Source organism: Barbus barbus (genome assembly GCF_936440315.1).
Source record: "Barbus barbus genome assembly, chromosome: 29".
Lineage (NCBI taxonomy): Eukaryota > Metazoa > Chordata > Actinopteri > Cypriniformes > Cyprinidae > Barbus > Barbus barbus.
This window is the reverse complement of record NC_136757.1, coordinates 3,956,994-3,978,113: the sequence shown is the minus strand read 5'-3', so window position 1 is coordinate 3,978,113 and position 21,120 is coordinate 3,956,994. Positions and strand designations below refer to the sequence as shown.

The 21,120-nt window shown below is 37.9% G+C and overlaps 1 protein-coding gene across 1 annotated transcript; it reads right to left on the bottom strand.

Moving 5' to 3' along the window:
* Nucleotides 1-1,194: 1,194 nt before the first annotated feature.
* On the bottom strand, nucleotides 1,195-20,903 carry LOC306848875 (KN motif and ankyrin repeat domain-containing protein 3-like). The gene is made up of 11 exons (XM_079383649.1): nucleotides 20,722-20,903; nucleotides 10,749-10,830; nucleotides 9,039-10,673; nucleotides 6,614-6,722; nucleotides 6,034-6,258; nucleotides 5,780-5,870; nucleotides 5,442-5,661; nucleotides 3,911-4,053; nucleotides 3,436-3,636; nucleotides 2,548-2,646; nucleotides 1,195-1,943 (listed from the first exon to the last, which is right to left on the bottom strand). Exons 2-11 carry the CDS (start codon nucleotides 10,783-10,785, stop codon nucleotides 1,881-1,883), a joined length of 2,823 nt encoding a protein of 940 aa, XP_079239775.1. The 5' UTR covers nucleotides 10,786-10,830; nucleotides 20,722-20,903; the 3' UTR covers nucleotides 1,195-1,880.
* Between the last annotated feature and the right edge of the window lie 217 nt (nucleotides 20,904-21,120).

Below are 21,120 nucleotides of genomic sequence, written 5' to 3'. Positions count from 1 at the left end.
TGATGCAGACTTTTTAATTTAATGAGGAAAAAATGTAGGGTGGTGTTTCAAAGCCTTACATATGAAATCATGATTGAAAAAAAAAATATATATATATATATATATTTTTTTTCAATCATGATTTCATATGTAAGGCTTTGCAAGGTTAAGATATTTTGTTCATGAAAACATGCCTTTTATTTGTTTCCACCGAATGCAATTTGTCAACGTGAATGGACTTGTTTCCTTAAAAACAGAAAAATAAATTACTAGCGGTATTCTTTAGTTTTAGTGCTGCTTTACACTTTTGAAATCCACTATAGTCTGATCTAGATGTTGCATCATTCTGGTGCTGTACTGATTTTTGCAGTGATATTAAGCTCATGAACATCAACTATAAGTTTGAAAACAAACCCGTGTCTCGCTTTAGACTAAAATGTGAAAGAAACTTGAACGACTCTCAAAGCCGTGTTTTCATATTAAAACACCATTGTCTTCTAAAAGATTTCAGTTTATAGCTGCGTTTGAGTCCAGACCAGGATGCATTCATTGCAGCACGTTAAAGACTGAGCCACGCTGTACAGTGGCTAAACAAGCCATTCAGAGCCCAGTGGTGTAATGGTAATGATACCATGTAGATCGCTGGTTGAGGTGATGATTATCTTCAGTACAATAGAAATAGACTCTGGTTCAGCCTGAGACCGTGAGCTTAGACCAGATCCAAGGCCACGTTTCGGTGCATCATCAAGACTTCAGCTATGCCAAGAGGACACCGCATCTATCATGAAATGTGTCCTTTAGCTCTAAATAACTATTCTTTAAGTCTATAAAGCAACAGAACCAGTTATTACCACTATACTTCACCAAATATATGCATTTTGACTGAAGGTGGGTTAAATCTCTTGATAGCAAAGATAGTGTTTAAATTTCTGCTTGCCTTACTTTTTCCTCAGATTTCTCATGTTTTAATACGACTAATAATATCTTATTTGAACTAAATGTAAAGTTTTTGGACACTTCATTGCATGTTATTTACATTTAGTAAGTATTTTGCTTTAACGACTTAAGTATAAGTACATCTTTATATGTCATTTCATCATGAAATCTGGTTAAAATGCAGAATGTACTGACAAAACTAAAATATACTTTAACGTCATTTCTACTGAAACTATGTCATCTATTTGTAATTACACAATCATTGCAATGCATTTTCTTAATGACTTTATACAATTTTCCTTTAATTGTACATTTAAAAAAATGCTAAATGAAATAGCATAAGCTGCACAGCATGATACAATCATTTAAACAAAGCATAGAAACCAAGTAAAATACACAATTATTATAGACTTTATATGGCTGAGTTGTATCCAATTAGATCAAAGGATAAAAATAAATCAGGGTGGAGTTCATGCAGGTGTCTGCGGCTGGCCTTTTCCAAACAGCACAGTCAGTCAACAGCAGTCGCAGGTTGCTTGTGTTATGAAGCCACGGTGTGCGTTTCATAATTATTGAGTTTCTCAAACGAATATGAGTGATTCACCCTAATCTGCTGCAGTATTTCATGCTCATGTATGATTTGCATGAGTTTTTCTGACCGCTAATCAAAACACCATGTAATCACAATAACATTACAGCTAAGCTGCAATTATCCCAAATACCTTATTTCATTATTTTAAACACTGACATCATGGTAGTAAGAAACTTACTATAGTAGCTACACCTGTTGAAGTTATTGGTCTTACCTGCATTAATGGGTTTGCATAGTATTTTACATAGCAATGTTGCATTATAGTGCATTAAATATGTGCATAAAAATGAATACAATATAAATATATATAGATATATAAACATAACAATTGTTATAATCTTCTAGTAAAGCTAGTTAGTCATGTGTCCGTGTATCACTCTGAGGGCCATGTTTTTTTAGGAGTGGACGGGCTTCGGGAGATTGCTTTAGATGATACCTGAACAAAGAAAAAACACAAAAGTTATCTTACCACATTATAATCTTATTCCGTACAGTATCTTTCATATTGTTTTTATTGTGAGCGATTAATCAGTGCATGAAAACACAATAATTGTCCAAATAATAGCATGCTCTGTCTCTGAAATGACTTATTTTTATTCTGATGCGAGTTAGGCTGCATGGGCTATTGGACAAAATTAAAAAGTAGCCAAACAGCTATTAAGGCACTGGTCTCAAACTCAATTCCTGGAGGGCCACAGCTCCAACCCTGATCAAACACACCTGATCCAGCTTCAGGATGTCTTCAGGATCACTAGAAACTTCCAAGCGTGTGATTTGGAGCTGTGGCCCTCCGGGAATTGAGTTCGAGACCACTGTATTAAGGCATCATCTCCATTCACATCTGGCTCCATTCTGGTAACACCCGCTTTCATGACCCAAATCAATTCCAAACTGCTGTCTCGCCCTGCATTTTTCCTATTTCACATTCATCACTTAAACAAGTCTTGTAAAGTGTAATTAAACTGCCGAAATCCATGTGTTTGTTCTGCTTGAATGAGTTAGAAACGGGCTGCATGAGTGTTCAGTGTGAGAGGACTTACATCTGCCTGTGTTTTCGAGTAGTTCATGTGAGCGTACAGTAGAACAGCAATATCATTGTGGGACGCCTCCAGAGCAATGGAGAGAGCATTACTGCCATCCTAGAGGAAAGAAGTCAAAGAGCATGGATTTACCCATAATGCATTGCTGGACTGGATGCTTTAACACTGGATGCCAAGTCCAGCAACATTTAGGGTGTGACCTGTTTCTCTGTTACATCATTATCTGTAAAACAGAGTACAACTTCCTGCTGTAATGGAACAAGTGACTGCACTGGATTTCAAGCTTACACAATTACTCTGGACCCCACCTATACACGCAACAAGAAATGACTGCAGGACAACACATTCAAAATGTTAGAATTACATCTGTACACACATCTGCTTCCACTTCAGAATAAAAAGAGATACATTTTCATATAGAAAATACAGTCATATTGTGAGATAGTTACAATTCATATATATATATATATAGTCAAATCCATATATACAGGTGCATCTAAAAAATATTAGAATATCCATCTTAGGTAACATGTTCCGTAACTTGGCAATGTTTCTGTTTCTGATGCAGAAAAGCTAGTTGATGCATTCATGACCTCTAGACTGGACTATTGGCATCCTGAGGTAACTAGGAATGACAGAAGCTTCAGTCTGGATCCAACCCTTAAATGATCTGAGATGACCGAACACCTGAGAAGAGATGATGCCAACCCCTCAGAAGACCTCAGATGATGCCAACCCTCAGACAACATACAAAACTACCAAATTGTGCTATAAGTTTTATCGCAACATATAATCATTGCTGTTAATAATGTTCACCGGCTGTTTGATTACATGACACAAACTAACTGCTTGATTTTTATCGTAAATTTATCGTTGTGATGAACTCACATGGTCTACGACTGAAATGTCACACCCCGGCTGCTCCAGCAGTAAGGACACAATCTCAGCCCGACCGTGTTCACTCGCACACATCAGAGCGGTGGAGCCCTCGTCATCCTGGATGTTCACATCAGCACCGCAGTCGAGCAGCGCTCGCACCATCTCCTGCCGACCGTGACTCACGGCCAGCATCAAAGCCGTCTGTCCAGCCTAACCACAGACACACCACAACACACACGCTCAGCTGGAGGATCCCTGCTGGACGCCAATCAACACTTTCACTAATTTACACTCATTTTAACAAGAGCCCTTTTTCCACTATAAAGTCCCTTTTGTGCAATGGAAGGATTCCATGGATGTTAAAGGTTCTTCATGGAACAATAGATGGCAATAAACAACCTTTAAAAGTGTAAGTTGAAATGTCATATTCAAATTAGCAGAGGATATAATCGCAGATGAATAACTAATTAACTGGGTGACTCACTTGGCTCGCCTTGGCATTGACGTTGCCCAGACGGAAGAGTTTCTGGACCACTGCCATGTCGTCCTCCTCCTTCACTGCTGAAAGCGCTGCCAGCATCACAGCTGTATATCCAGCTTTATTCTGCTGATCAATGTTGCACATGCCTGCGCATGAACACATCCACAACTGAGGTTTTGTAACAATGTCCCGAACTGTTGGACAACTCAGAACAGCCCATTAGCATATAACTTTAGACTTTATTCAAAGCTTGAACTTCTGTTTCAAAAGCAACACGTGAATAAGTAATATCGGTTGTGAATTCCAAGAAACTTGACAGATAAGTACACAATAAAAACCAAAGGCAGTTCATGACCCCTTTAAGTATTTAGCTAGGTGCATTTATCCAATTACATTTCTTGTTACCGTGTTATTCCGATGTGTCCAATCCAGGGTTCCTACCCATTTTCTATTTTAAAATTCCATAATTTTCCAGACTCAAATTTCCAAACCTCCCGGTACATTTTCAGACCATATTTAACATAAATGGTTCATTGAGCATTATTTTCACCTTTATATTTAGTATATAGTACAGTCATCTGTAAATATTTTATTTTCTCAGGGATTTTTTTTTTTATTATTGATTTTCTCAAAGTGACAACATACAAAAAAAAAAACAGACTTTTACATGCACACAAGAAACTTTTTTGTGCACTCGAGAAACTATTCACATGTAAATATTTTGCATGCTTACACATTACAATTTCTGGTTTTATATAACCTGTTTCCTCTGTGCATCACTGCCATCTATTCATTACGATGAATAAAATGATAGCATGGATGCACATGAATTAACAGAGATCTACCTGGTCAAAATTTTGCTTTTCTTACGGTAGCACCTCTAATATCGAGGCCTAATGTCCAATTTAACACATCCTCTGTGGCGGTGGAGAAACCATGACATAAAATGTTCAAGGGTCTATAAAAAAGACTGGTTCTGTAAAAAAAAAAAAAAAAAAAAAAAAACAGGGTTTAAATTTGGCTTTCATTGGGGCAGTATGCCATATTTCAAGGCCTTTAATGCATAGTCAGTAGTGGCCTAGAAACCACTCTGCGAAATGGGCTGATGGCACAGTGTGCATTTTCCTATATGCTAAGTTTAATGTTTTCTTGTGCGCACATAAAAGTCTGTATATATTTTTCTTTTTGCAAAGGTCCTTGAGGCTAATTAATACGGTGCTAAGAATGTGGTGAGATTCTTATAACCTGCATTTTGCATAATGAAAAAGTGCACCTTGAATTCATTCAGTCCTATTTGACAACCACTAAAGAATCACTAAACAGCTGCCATGAAACCTCACTACTTGTACGTTACATTTATTTTCATTAAATTCTTATTTTTCTATTATTAAAAAAAAAACTAAATACGGGCAAAAGTCTGGAAACACAAATATTTTTCCAATCTCTGCTTTCTCTTTTCCATACTTTTCCAGACCTGGAAAATTACAAACCCTGTAGGAACCCTGTGTGTCCTAAAAAGCTACATTCTCTTAACCTGTGTCAAGCAGTAGGTCCACCACAGTGAAGTTGGAATGGGAGACGCTGTAGTGTAAGGCAGTGTTGCCGTTGCCATCCGTCATGTTGACTATGTGCTCGAGCAGGACGGGGGAGACCTCTGAGAAAGACATCAGGTAATTTGACACGCGTGAAGGCCGGGCCATCTTTGCACTGGATACTCTGAACCACTCCAGCTGAACGCTATGAGTGCTGGACAACTGCGTTAGACATGTTAACAGAACAACATAATGGTTCAATTTGGCTGGAATGTAATTTGAAATGATTAATTTCTAACTACAATTTGAGTAAAAAGTAATTTGTGTGATTTGAACTCACCACTTCTTTACTCTTCACTGATTTCGCTCCGTCATTAAGGTGGCTCTTCAAAATTAGACAAGCCTCACGCATTTTGGCACTAAGTTCAAACCTGTAAGATGATCTCCATTTATTGTTTGTGTTCATTACATCATAGCCATGAATCAATACAAATATTTTTAGATGTACGCTACCATATAGATGACCTCAAAGCTAAGCCACGAACTTTCTGTTATGTGAAATTTTAGTCATCACCAAAATCTGCATGCACTTACTTTTCCTTCACTTCCTCTTCCTGGTCCTTTGAATCTTCAGTCCCAGCTGGCATGTTTTCATCACTGTCAGTTTCATCCACATTTATATTCATCTCTTCATCAGATGTGTCCTCTAGAGCTGCCCCTTCTTCCACACTGCTGTCTGAACACGCACCAGCCTCACTTCCATCTGAGGAACTCTCTTCATCCTCTTCCTCGTCCTCTTCACTAGAGGTTGACTCATATCTGAAAGAATTTAGGAGGAGAAATTCAGTTTAATTGACAGTTTGGCCAAGTTGAAAGATTTATATAAGAAATAATGACAAAATGGATAGTTACAGTTCTAAAAACAGATTGAAAGAGCCGTGTTTGAAACCAATGATATTTTATACAGTCGTTACTAGGCAGGATAATTATTTTTGTTGTCATTAACAATAATATTTTTAATTTGTGAATCAAATTGACTAGTTTTAGCATATTACTGTTGTTACCACTTTATAAAAGCAATAAGCCATGGGACGCAGGCTGTGACAGTCTGTTACTACAGTAATGGTATTGTGCCAATATGTCTTTTTTTTTTAAATGTGCTCTAGCAACTCACCCTCTGTTTAGAATTCCAACAAACTTCAGGCTCTTTTTGCCACCGCTGGAAGCTGCGCCAGCACCACTCCCATCCTTCCTCTTCATGATAGATTTCAGAGGGCCTGCAGCTTTTTTGCAAAGAAATAATTTTTAAAGGGATTTTCCTATGGATAACCTTAAAAACATGTGGTTCTCTTAAACAGACTGATTTAATATCAACATGTAACAAATGTATAGTTGGACTTAAAGGTGCCATAGAATGCATTGATACAATATTTTAAATGGTTCTCTGATATCTACATAGAAAGAATTATTGAACAATAATGTTGAACTCTGCTCTGATTGGCTGTTTCACAGCGCGGCTCATTTCAGTAGCTCACAGGAATGAAACACAGGGAAAATATATATTTCAATACATTCTCGCGCAGTTATATCGTTGGGTAATTATACTGTAAATAAAATGCGGGCATCAGGGAGCCTGGGCGTTGAAACTTTTCAAATGCACAATCGTTTTTTACTTTCACTTTCGAGATTCACAATCGCATGTACTCTGTTTACACTATGGAGCGGCAGTACTTACCACACATTATACAAGATCAGATGCTTGTCAGTGGTGCTCAGGATCTGTAAATCATTCGCCATCATCCTCAGTCATATCTCCTTACTCTGTTTATGTGGTAAGGGAAATCTTATGTACTGTAATGTAACAGGCTACCACTAGCAAGGAGCTAACCATGTCCCTTTAGTGGCTCACGTTATTTTATTAGAATGCTTTCCATGCCTTTCTGAATACAGACACCAACTCATCCCTGCACTTCACATCCCCTGCAGAGCCTGAAACATGACATTTATTTCCACGATCTGCCATTTTCGCTGTTGTCTGCGCTTGTTTCTTCACAATACCTGCAGAACTTCTGATGGTTCGGCTTGCGGCTGGCCTAGAAGATGGGCGGGTATATGCAGATGTCGGGGGCATAACTATTAGTGATCCCGACTGTTACGTAACAGTCGGTGTTATGTTCTGATTCGCCTATTTTTTAGTGGTCTTTTTTATTCACGAGATTAACATAAGGAGGAGGAAACAATGGTGTTTGAGGCTCTCTGTATGTCATTTCCATGTACAGAACTCTTATTATTCAACTATGCCAAGGTAAAGACAGTTTTCCATTCTATGGCACCTTTAAGTGAGCCCCGTTCACACCAAGAATGATAACTTATAACGATTATGATATTAGCGTCCACACCAGCGTACGAAATCATTTGTTTATTTTAAGCGCATGTGCATCTGCCACTTTAAATTCTCGAGCTCCTTATAGCAGGATGGATTCTGACTGGAAGTCAATGTTTATATCGTTCATCAGCTGGAAAAAATTGTTAGTGTAAACTCTGCTATTAATATTGAGAACAATTTTTAGAACTATATCTTTATCGTTAGGGGCTTTCGCACTGCGTAGTTATAGGAACTTAGTTCTAGGAACTAGCGAGCAGGGTGGTTCCTAGAGAACCAATTTCTCCCTCAGGGCGTTTTCCTGGTTGCATTCGCACCGGCAGCAGGAGCTCTGAAGCGGCCAACAACTCTTTATTTACATACGTCAACAACCGGGGAATGGAGGACACCATGATCGGAGCTGTTTTTGTTGTGTGTTCTAGGCTTCGTGATGGCAGGTAAATGTACAATTTGCACGACTGATAGAGCAAAAAGTTGGGCTTAGAGACGAAATCTCCAATGACAACTTGCAGTGTTACATATCGAGGCTGAGAAAAGAACACTACACTGCAGACAACAGGTAAATGCTGTTATCGCTCTTTTCCATGTTCATGGAGTAAGTATTTTTACATGGCTTTTTAAAAATGCCAGGTAGCCGGTGTTTCGTATGCATTTGGCCAATCACCGTACACTTACGTCATTAGTAGTTCCTATAGAACTGTTTTAGACCCTGCTCTGAAGTAGGAGCTAATTTAGTTCCTCCAAACGGAGTTCCTAGAACTAAAACCGTTTCTAGTTCCTGCGGTGCGAACATGCCAAAAAGCGGGTACTTCCGCCAATAGTTCCAGGATCTATGAAAAGGTTCCTCCGGTGCTAGATCTGCTACGAGATGATTTCATATATGTTATACACGGGAGTTATTTCTTATATGTTATATGTGCAGCAGCAGTGTTTCTTACATGCTCACCGCAGCATGAATGTGGATGTATTGATATATTCCGCCAAGACCAAATAGATTAACATTGCCATGTATATAACCATGCTAAACTCTCTGAGAGCATTTATTACTGCGTTAAGTACTGGAAAAATGTTAGATAGGCTGTATTACCTACAACAGTAGCAGGACAATCAAGGCAGACTAACATTTTAATTAAAGATTAATAAGGTGTTTTTTTTTCTTAAAATAATTGTTCACAGTATGACTAGGAACATGTTTAATGAAAATAACAATGCTCACCCTCTGCAGACATTGTCTGTTCTTCAGCGTCTTGTGTATCATTAAGACATTCCCACTGGATACCAATGCTTACTAGCTCCACCATTTTTTCCTTTGAAGTTTCCACAGGATCTGTTTGAATGCTTTGGTCATTTTTTGAAACATACGCCAGGTCAGTCGCATCCGGAAACAACACTCCAACTGAACAAACTTCAGGACATGTTTCCAATTGGGCATTTGCTGTCTGTGGTTTTGCTATTGTCCCTTTGTCCAGCATAATCTTGGATGCCCTCTCAATTTCCTGAGCCTTTAAAGCTTCAAGATCTTGGTTGACTTGAGTTAATCGTGTCTCGAGAACCTGGATTGACTCCTGTTGAAATTTGATAGTGTGCTGCAAGGTGTCAATTTCTCGTTCTGTCTCACTTTGTAGCCCTAGAAATGATTCTATTACCCAGACTGCCACATCTTCTGTAGCCACGCCAGTCTGAATTCCCTCATCATGCATAACACTAGTCTCAGTCTCAATAGCTGCGTGACTAACATCAATAGTAGCTTCGACAGCAGCATCCTTGAGCGCTTGGCGATTGTAGACAACCACAGTCTCAATGGGATTGTCACTGCCTACTGCTATGGATCTTTTTTCTACAGGAGGAATGGCTAGTTTCTTTATGTCCTTTTTGTCTTTTTCATCACTTTTGCATTCTGGCTTTTTATTCCAAAGTGACGACGATGGCAGGGATCCTGGTTGGGAGGCTCCTACTGCTGCCTCAGTGGAGACTTGCAGTTTGAGCGTTGCATCAAGTTCCTCTGTTTTCTTTTGAAGTTCTTTAGCCAACCTTTCTTTTTCGGCACGGAGCATGGCAACTTCTCTTTCTAGAACTGGTAGTCCTTTGACTCTCTCTTCCATCTCTCTTAGCTGCCTAAGGGCAGTGGCCATCTGTTCTCGCACTGTCTGAAGCTGCCCAGGAGGCAGTGTTCCTGAGTTGGAGGCTGGCGTGCTCCTTCCAGACGTCTGAGGACTTGCTTTGGTCCAGACCCCAGAAAGGGGGTTCTGAACAACAGGTGATATCTGTAGCAAGTGGGCATCTGAAGCAAGCTGGGAAGAAGCTAGAGAAAAGTCCCTATTAAATCCACCGGCTTTGGAACTCACTTTGGAAAGGTCGGACAAATTAGAGCCTAATCCATTGGAAAACTGACTTTGCTCCTGTTGGAGCCGAAGACTAGTTTCAAGGAGCGTTCTCTCAACCCTAGGGTTACGTGGTGGAGGTGGTGGTGGCACTTTGGAGCAAGTAGGTGGACTGGGACCGATGACTGGTAATGGGGAAAGTGGTTGTGATTTACTAGGCGATGTGATAGGGCTCTGGAGAAAAGGTGGGTTAGTTTGGCCATTCTCACTGGTTGTTGAGGAAAGGGACTCAGTGGAGGTCCAGCCACTGGCCCGCCCACCAACACTTAAATTCCTCTGATACCCACGGTCACCCCGGGATCCCCTCCGAGGGTTCACATTAGCCCTACGAATGCTGTGTCCACTCTCTATTTCCTCAACATACTTGAGAAAATCAAGGTCCAGCTGGAATCCATAGGGCGTCTGTACTGAATAGGAGCCACCTTGATCTGTTTCTTCCTCAGTAGAGCAATGAAAAGGGGCGCTCAGATCTGCAATGCAAACATATCAGATGTGTTCATCTTGAAACAGTGTTATCTACCGAGAGCAGAAAAACAACCACTTACTTGGCAGTTTGGAGGTTATATGCACAGATTGGGTCATTTTATGGAGCCTTGTGCTGCCCCTCCAGAAGACAAATCAGCACACCTACAAGCAAAAGACAACATCTCAGTGCCATAGAGTCATCAGACAAATGAAAACATCGTTTGGGAGCTGCTGGTGACCCAAAACAAACTGAACCTAAAAGCATCTCTGGACCATTCTACAACAGGTATGTGGCCACTGTGAAGGTTTTAAGGGTTGTTCTTTTGTCCAGTGGCCAATGGTAGTTCCTGAACTGCTATAATTGACATGGGCTAGTCGGTAATGGTGTTGCTTCATGTTGCATTGTATGTTTATTAGATCACTGCAATGTTAGCAACCAGGATGCCACAGTTTCTAGTTGAAACATGCTCTGGTCTCAAATCACAGAAACTGTTGTTTTTAGACTACACAGTCCTGAGGTTTTTATGATCACCTGGGAATTGTGGTTAGCTATCCAGCAAACTTAATAGGCAATTTGAAAACAGCTTTGACTATTCTGGCTGACAAAAATAAATATAGCTGTAACCCTCATTATAAGTAGGTTGCATGCCTTTTTGTACTCTATGATCTCTTTTAATTGTAGTATAATGGCATGACTGTTAGTGAGTATAACGTCTTTGTGCCATCAATGTTCACAGAAATTTTTATAAACAAAAAAATGCATTTACATCACACCTGATTTTCTCTCTTTCTCTACTGTTCTAGAATTTCACTTCTGCTCCTGCTGTGTAATATTCTGGTTTACGATTAAAACCATGGTATTGCAAGGTTATTAATTTTGTTGAAATGTTACCTACTTTGGACAATGTCATGTTTGCTCAAAAATAGGCCATAGTATATTTTAAAAGCCTTGGATTACCATGTGTGTATATGAATATGGTAATACAGTACCATGGCATTGAGTAGGGACCAAATATCTGAGGCCAAATTATGTTATAACAAATTGGATGAAAAACTGACATGAATTTCAGAATGTCACCCCTTTTCTTTAGTGACAGCAACACTTAAAGTGTTGTGATTGTTTTGGGTACAAAATAAACCACACACACACACACCCTCACAGAGGAGGGGAAGCATGTTGCACATAACTGTTTTCACAGAGCCCCAGGCACATTCCACCAAACACTTCCTATTTCACACAGCGCTAATGTGACCAGGCTCGGACATGTCAATCCAGAACAAAGACTCCACCAGGGTGGCGAACGGCTCGAATGCAGGATATAATGAGAAGACTGTTGGGCCAAGGCGAAAAAACAGAAGCACTACACTGGTTTAAGTAGTGTTGGCGAAGACTGTTAAAAGCATACTGCATACCGTTTGATCGCATTTAACAGGCTAAAGCTGTTTTTTCCACTGACTGAGCGAAGTAATGGTACCACGTGGAGACTGAACCCAAATGCTTCAATATGTTTTGTATTGGAGAGACTGACTGTGGTGCAGTGCAGCTGACCAGGTTTCCAGTCTCTGCGTCTACAGTCTAGCCTGCCAACTCACAGCGTGCTGTCTTGATTTGCGGCTTGCAGGATTTCCCCGTCCTTCCAGCTGTGAGCTGAGACGTATCACTGTGTTCGCCTGCTGGTAAAAGCCTAATTACAAGGTAAGAGGGGAAAAACACATTCCTGTCTACCTCCTGCACCTCTTAACCAGCATGCTACAAACATGCCAGGACCGCAAAAACAAAAGCATGTCCACAATTTGACTAAGATCTGAACGTTTACACTACAAGATGAAAGTTTGGACACACCCACCCATTCTTTATTATTACGGTTTTCCATTTTCGACAATAACATCATCAAAACTACAAAATGACAAAAATGGATGGGGATTATGTTTTGACTAAAAAAGCCAAACAAATCAAAGCTTTTGTATATTTAAGCTTCTCCAAAATCTAGATTCCAGCTCTAGACATCAACTTCTGAGATGCATCTTGGGATGCATTCTGAACAATATAAAAGAAGTCCCCATGTATGCTGGACACAGATTTTTCTGCTTCAAAACATAAGTTTTGTGAATACTTTCACACATGTAGGCAATGTTTATATGTCAATTACACTAATTTAAATTAGAAGCCTTAAGAATTTTAAGAAGCTGAACCGTATAAACTCAATAAAGTGAGTCTAAATGTTTGACTGTTACTGTATATCATCCATATAAGAGCTTTCCAAGTTAAATAAAAAAAATCAGTGTTCAAACCCTGTACCTTTCATTCAGTTCTTGTCCATAAAAGTAAAAGAGCTTTCTGAATCACATTCACCACTTTGAACATGGGAACAGTGACTTCTCAGAGCAGGCAAATAACTCAAACAAATCTTCCACTGTGGCGTTGTCTGAATGGGAGTCATGTTTTGAAAGTGACCTCATAGCACTCCCTCTCATTTTTCTGCAGAGGAAGCAGGAGGTCTCTATTCGCATTATTTGTTATGTGAACTCTGCAGGCTGGGCAAGGACACATCTTATTCAAAAAAAGCGCAGTCCCATAAAAAAGCTGTGCAGAGCTTTCTGACACCCACCTTACAGCACTGTCAAGAATTTGTGAGCAATCACATGACTTAAAGGAGTAGTTTGCCCCAAACAAATTAACATAATGTGTCATTATTTACGTACATCCATATTGTTCAAAACCCATGCAAAATCCCTCTATACATAAAATTAGATATTTAGCATAATGGCCAGTCTTCTCCTTTCCATAAAATGAAACTACAGTCATGGCCAAAAATATTGGCACCCTTGGTAAATACGATCAAAGAAGGCTGTGAAAATTAATCAGCATTGTTAATCCTTTTGATCTTTTATTTAAAAAAATTCACAAAAATCTAACCTTTCATTGGATAATAAGAATTTAAAATGGGGGGAAATATCATTATGAAATAAATGTTTTTCGCTAATACACAATGGCCACAATTATTGGCACCCCTAGAAATTCTTATGAGTAAAATATCTCTGAAGTATATTCCCATTCATATTCACAATTTTGAGCACTCTAGGGTGATTTTTTTAAATAAAAGATCAAAAGGATTAACAATGCAGATTAATTTTCACAGCCTTCTTTGATATTTACCAAGGGTGCCAATATTTTTGGCCATGACTGTATACAGTTACCAGAGGTTACCAGACACATAAAGTAAGCAGCACCATAAAGTAGTCTATACAACCATGTTCCAAATCTTCTGAAGCAATACGATAGTTTGAAATAAAAGCTGTTATTTGATGAAAATCTTTCTCTTCGCCAAAGCTCTCAAAACTTTTTGCACTTGCACATATTCAAAGCTGGTGTCTCGAGATGTGTCATTCCAGGTTTGTGACGAATGCCATTAGTTCTCACATCTTGGTGGTGACCAATTGAACATAGTTCAACAGTTCAGTGGTGGTTAAGAGCAATGAATACTGTGGATTAAGGAATCTAAAATATGGTCGTGCATAAGGCGTTACCATTAATCTGTGCTTTATAAGTACTATTAAATAACCAAATATGCATGCTAATAAGCAACTATTAATAGTGAGAATTGGTCCCTAAACTAAAGTGTTACTGATATTTTTAATGAAATGGGGAGGCTTCTGTCCCGCCTTTGAAGATCCATGCAACCAAAACGTTTACAAGCCAAAAAGGTCATAAAGGCATAAAACTTGTGAAGGGATACTATCACTTTAGTTGAAGAAAAGATTTAATTCAGTGGTTTATGATCAACGCACTCTTTATGATCGTTCTCATGAATCATGCACATATGTTTGAGCTTCCATGTTTATTTGATATACTCTATGTCTGTCGATCATTGATTTTTTCTGAATGAAAGCCTAAATTAAATCTGTTCACCACATAAAATAATCACATCTCTTCACAAACTTGGATTAAACTGTTTCATATGGATTAGTTTTTCAGCAGCTTTATGAATTTTTTTGCATCATTACATTTTGGTTGTATGAAGTTTCAACAGAGACTTGAACACAAGTCTTATGGGTTTGAAACAAAATGAGGGTCAGAAATTGATGTCAGAAATTTACATTTTCAATTTTGGGTGAATAAACTCTTTAAGAAGACAGAATATTGCATACACATTACACGGAAACATGATTCTATTATGGTGTTGGTGTCATTTTGAAGCTTTGGCAGTGTCCATCTCTGTTTACTTTATTTTGTGGAAAAAGAACAGTTTGAGCATTTTGCTAAATATCTATTTTTCCTTTCAACAGAAGAAAAGAAGTCATCTTTGGAGTTACTTTTATTGTGCATTCATAGTGTTTTTGTCTTGACGTTGTTTGAGTGTGAGTAACAGATTTAGCATTTTTGGTCAAACCAAACATTTTGTTTTTACTAGTGTCACAGCCAGTTCAGCAACACAGCTGCTCTTTCCTGAAGGGAAGTGGGTCTGATACAGCCCCAGGGTCTCCTGGAACAGCAGCCATTGTCTTTCAGGACAGCGAGTGCTAGACAGTCGATCAATGCAGCAAAAGCTGTTTCCTCAAGGACCAGCCAAGGAAAAATAAACAAGGAAACGTAGCACATGTAGACATCAGATCATTTTTCAGGATACAAAAGACAATGTTTAAAGTTATAGATGCTGCAGGAAGTATGATCACATTTTAAAGAACAAAACATGCCATCAGTGAACATCAGTTGCATATGTGTAAGTCTAATAAACTTCACTCAACATGAATTGCCTTTGAAGATGGGTGGTTCTCAGCTTGCCACAAAGGAATTTTTACTATATAATGAATTATTATCTCACTTCTGTGGGACTTTTTGTGAGACGTCCTTCTACAGTATTCTCATATCAGCTGACATCTATGACAATAGTCAAATAATATTGATTAAATGATAAAAGGGTTACTGATTTAGTAGTCTCAGCCTAAGACGGCTCACCCACAGTCTGTACTGAATGTCTTACACAGGAGATGGTTGAAAACGGCCAGTTCAGATTAGCTTCTAGGGGTCACTGCACACTAGTTTTACAAGTTGAAAATGCTCACAAGCCATTTTTACATCATAGTCAAATTTATGACATAATTTTTTTTTTTTTAAGTTTTACTTAATAGCGGGGTCAGACATTTATTTTTCCATTAAGTGGAAATATTTGCTCTCTGGGGTTGTTTGCAAGTTTGTACATTTTTAATGACCTTATTAATTCTAATAATTAAAAGTATCTGTGCTGTCTTTTGTGTCAAAAACGTGTATTTATTCAGTAAATCAGAATGCTATACGCTACCAATAAAATGTTATCAACATCAACAAAAGTCATCTTTACACTGCAAAGGAGGACACGGTGGGTTCATTTACACAGACAACTGCTCAAAGGTGACATACCATAATTGCATAATGAGATTAATGTTATTTTCTTTATATAAAATAGGCCTATCTAAATGTGTAAAATAAAAAATACAGGGTGGCCTGTAATTTTATGACAAAAATTATTATTGTCAGTTATTGCCCTTGATTCAGAGTAGAAGACATTTAGTTTTTGTGTGGGGAAAAGGATATTCTTGCTTGCTACACAGACAAAACCAATCATATCTGCACTTTGTTGTTTATGATGAGAAATCTTAACAAGACTTCACTGGATTTCCTATTTACTGGTGACTAATCTAAACACCTCTGAATGGTCATTACATATAATGCTCGATGTGTAAAAAATTAATCTGTAATACAGTGTGAGCAGATCTAAATGTCTAAATAATCTACAATAGACACTTTTCCTTCAGTCTCGCATTTAACTTATCCATAACAGTCATAATAGATTTTTTTAGTCCCCTTATCGTAAATTTGGGGGGCATTTTTGTCCCAAGCCCCCATTAATTTAAATTCTGCTTGCTAGTAACTATCATCAGCAGAATGTATTTTCTAAATTAAGATTAGTAGTTTTTTTATGTTTTTTAATTCCCATCATGAACTCTACACATATTTGCTCTCATTTTTTACATTTAATCATTTAGCAGGCGCTTTTAGCCAAAGCTACTTGCAAATGAGAAGCAATCAAAAACATTATATAAGTGTTGTGACAAGTCCCGGTTAGTTATTAAATTATTAAAAATAATAAAAAGTAGATATTATAGATAGAGCTAGTGTTAGAGGGTCAAGTTATGTATTATTTATAATAATTCAAAAGAAAAGTGTTAGAGGGTTAAGTGTGTTTTTAGCCGATTCTTGAAGGTTCGGATCGAGTTGGGCAGGTCATTTCACCAGGAGGGAACAGTTAAGGTAAAAGTCATTTTGTGCCTCTTTGGGATGGCACTACAAAACTCATATTTGTAAATGTGTCTTCTTTTACAGTTTGTATACCAACAAGAGGCTTGGTCACCAAATGCAGAATGTCATTTTTATGTTTATTTAAATTTTAGATTTTCATTAATAAGGGACATAACCCCCTATAGTGATATAAATAGTGAAAATAGTGAAAGCTCAACACGGTTGCCACAATAAATCCCCCTTCATGTAGAATAAAACAACTTTTTTAAGCCACTCATATGATTATTCGTTTAATTTGAATTAGATCTGTCAAAAGCATTATTTAGTTCTGTTGGTGTAAAATTTTAGTAAATGGAAAACACCACCAGAGTGCACTTTAAAAGCCTGATGGAGACCGTCTGCCGTGACACAGTTCAGTGAATAGCAGCAACATCCTCCCATTGTTTCTAAAAGCTGCTTCAGAAAATGGACACTTCCTGTGAAAAACAGCTGATCACATTTAAGGGCAGTATAAACTGATTCTCAAGGCCAGTCGAAATCACCGGCAGATTCATTATTTAGGGGTGCTTACTTGGGCAATCATCACTGTTAGTACTGCTCATACTCAAACATTAAATTATTGAATATGAAAGTATGTGTAAATCATGAACGAACATGAATAATACCTCAAATGATACAGCTTGTCGAGAAACGTGTTATTATTCATTTTCATAAAAGGTCAGATTTGTGATTTCAAAAGAATGATAGCTATGTGTCTACACTCTTAAGAGCCAGAAAAGAACGAGGCTGGCTTGCATTAGACTACAAGCTATTCTCCATATGTGCTTAATAAGTAAAATCATATCCATGTGTGCTTATTAAGTAAACGAGTGTCTATTTATACGTGCAAATAGCCGCCTTGTAGGCAAAAACTCCACCCACCAACGTGTGATTGGGTTATTCAACAATAAAAAAAAGACACTCATCTTTTTTTTCTCCCTATTCAAATCTCATATAGGATTGGAAAGGCATTTATTAAAAAAAATAAATAAATAAAGTATCGGGTAGGGTTAGGGTAGGTGTATTGTCCCAATAAGGTGGCATCCATTTAATAATTTGAATTAAAACTATAATTTACACTCAATACGTTATTATCGCGTACTGTTTTATAATGTACTACAATACTGAGCTGCAGATAATTGCCACTATTTGCAATAAGTAGTATAAATAGCAGAAAATGTTATTTTAACATAGTATAAATAGACTCTATAGTTATTTGCACTTAAGTAAAATCATACACATATCAATTACTTTGATACTTTGTTTTATGTTTATATTCAACATGATAACCGATCAAGCTTAGCTCTGTGAATAATGAGCAGAATGTCCTGTTCTTTATCTAGTATTTGTTTAGCTGTGTTTGTGTGTCTGGGGTCTCTGGCCGGTCTTGGTCTCATAAGAGTCTGTTTTCGATTATTAACTTGATCCTGTCAAAGTTAGAGTATCTCAGCCATAACATTACGTGACAGTACGTTTCTTCCTCTTCATAGATTATATGAAGTGACACGTGGTGCGGGAGAGAAAGTATGGGTAACACTGGTTTCTTAGCATGCATATTACTAGCATATTGACTGTTTCTTAGCTACAAAATGATATAAAAGACCTTGATTTTTTAATAGTTAATGTAATGCTTTCTGTTCTGCTAAACATTCAGATAACTTCCTGTGGAAACGAATCACCCTTCACTGACTTTCATTGAATTCCACTGTATGACTGAACTTGACTGTCTTCTTTGTATTTGTCTTCTTCTCAAGCCTGCTTCCTAATCTAGCCGTCTAATAAACCTGGCATTGTATATCACAAATACTGACAAATGGTTTTGTTCCTCTTTTCTATAAAAGGCCACGGTTTTGGTTAAAAGTCTCCACTGTGTTCTAACGAAACAAAACTGAAAAACTGGATCAAAGTATACATTTTATAAATGAACTGCATAACATTTTGATATTTTCTATGCTGATTTAAACATACAGACATTAAGGACATTAACTTTGTTTGTGACGTGGTTTCAGACAGAGCCCGTTTAATATTATCCACATACTGACAAATAATGTGATTTAGAGGAACAGAAAGTCTCCAGAACATGCTGCCGTGAACACTGCAGGCTCTATTCGCCTGTAAACAACTTATACATGATCCACAGTGATGGACCAACAAAGAACTTCTGTCATGGAAGCGAGTCAAATCATGTCCCATTATTTAACTATATTAGATTAAATGAGAATGTTATTAGATCACATTTAATGGTGTTACAGTGCAAAGCTATAGTGTGGAACCATAACAGAAGTTTTTACTATTAATATATTTATGAAAGGGGAAAGGGGAAGGGACGTGGTGTGTGGCCAAGTATGGTGACCCATACTCGGGATTTGTGCTCTGCATTTAACCCATCCAAGTGAACACACAGTAGTGAACATACACCCGGAGCAGTGGGCAATGCCTTGCTCAAGGGTCTCAGGATTTTGAGGGTGGAGGGAGTGTTGGTTATTCACTCCTCCACCTACAATCCCTGCCGGACCTGAGACTCGAACCCACGACCTTCAGGTTACAAGTCCAACTCTCTATCCATTAGGCCACGACTGCCCCTACATGATCACATGAACTAAGCATCCACCAAATCCTCATCACTGCATCAATAATCTACCATTTCAGACTGAATTTTGTCAATCACAAGGCGTTGTATATACATTTTGGTAATCTGAATCTAATTCTGTGCACACATGCATTCCACTTTATATCTGTGTAGATGAGTACGGGTGAATGGTGGAGGGGCGACCCAGACAGGGACTGGCCTGTAAATAGAATCATGAGACCTTCATGTGATTCTTTTAACGTTTCGGAGGCAAGTTCAATTTTCAAGCAACAGAACTGTTTTGGGGCAACAACAATATAGAGCATTGTTAATAGTAGTTTTCTCTGCTGAGATCAGTAGATCAGGATGATTTAATTAGTGAAAAGGTCGTGAAATGTCATATTTAGTGCTTTTCTTTTTTTATGTCGCATTCATTTGTTTGATTATTTATTTAATTATTGCATTCCAAGAACAACACAAAGGCATATAATTTGAGTATGCATGGTACAAAACAGCGGGTAAAATAACCAATGCCACATTTTAAATCACATCTTTTTCAACACCGTATTAGTTTTTACTTTCAACATTTTTGCAATCCTGTTACCAAAATTTAGGGAACAATGAAATGCATTTTAAAACCCATTTATTTATTTAACATTAAAACGAAATCAGGATAAATAAAAATATTTAAGTGAAATGTAAAAGGGCTACAGGTTTAACACTTCATTGGTGTTTTTCTGTAGTTAGCCTATTTTGATCAACATTTCCCATAAATTCAATGCATTTGCATATAAACTTTATTGGGTTATATGGCTGAGTGAACACTACAGGTAGGTTGTGTACAAAAACTGAATGAATTAGACTTTATATAAGATATTACAGTTCTCTTTCCCCTAAAACCAAGGATGTGAGCTTAAACAAACAAACACTAATTAGTGAAGCAATGTAGGCTGCACCACACACCATACTGATTAGACACAATTATACATCTTGAATTTGTTGAACATAGAGCCAAGTATTGTTATTCTGCAGAAATTCACAAAAGTTATAGGCTAGCAGTTACAGTTACCTAAAGCTTGAACTATCATCAAAGCAAGAACAATCCTAGTAGACACAGCCTCTCTATAGCATACTCATACTTTTCGGAAGTCATGAATCTTTGTCTTACCCTTTAGGGTGACGTTACTTTGTTTTTCGCGTTATAATAATCCGAGTATGCACTGATTTATTTTCAGCCGTCAGACGAGCAGTAGTTACCGTTCATTCCTTGTAAGTAAATTATGAAGGGTCTGTGGGATCCGGTTGAAATGATCTGTTGAAGTGTATGGCTGGGGCTCATGGGCGGTGCTGGCACTGCTTTGAATGGCTGGATCTGATTTCTTCCCACCCCTGGAACTGCGTCGTAATCTTCAACTTCAAGAGCTCTGCATTTAGATCCATCCGAGTCAGGCAGAAATATGCTATGTCCCAGACTGGAAGTCCCCAATTCTTATTAAAGCAAATTCTCACATATTATGATCAGTGTTGGGAAGGTTACTTTGGAAAATAATAGCCTAAATTAGAGATT

What these genes read in the sequence shown, in the direction of transcription:
- LOC306848875 (XM_079383649.1), bottom strand. Translation starts at nt 10,785, where the DNA reads ATGACCCAATCTGTGCATATAACCTCCAAACTGCCAA. An exon ending in TATAACCTCCAAACTGCCAA is followed by an intron (nt 10,674 to 10,748) that starts GTAAGTGGTTGT and finishes TTTGCATTGCAG; the next exon opens with ATCTGAGCGCCCCTTTTCAT. An exon ending in ACTCGAAAACACAGGCAGAT is followed by an intron (nt 1,944 to 2,547) that starts GTAAGTCCTCTC and finishes TTCTTTGTTCAG; the next exon opens with GTATCATCTAAAGCAATCTC.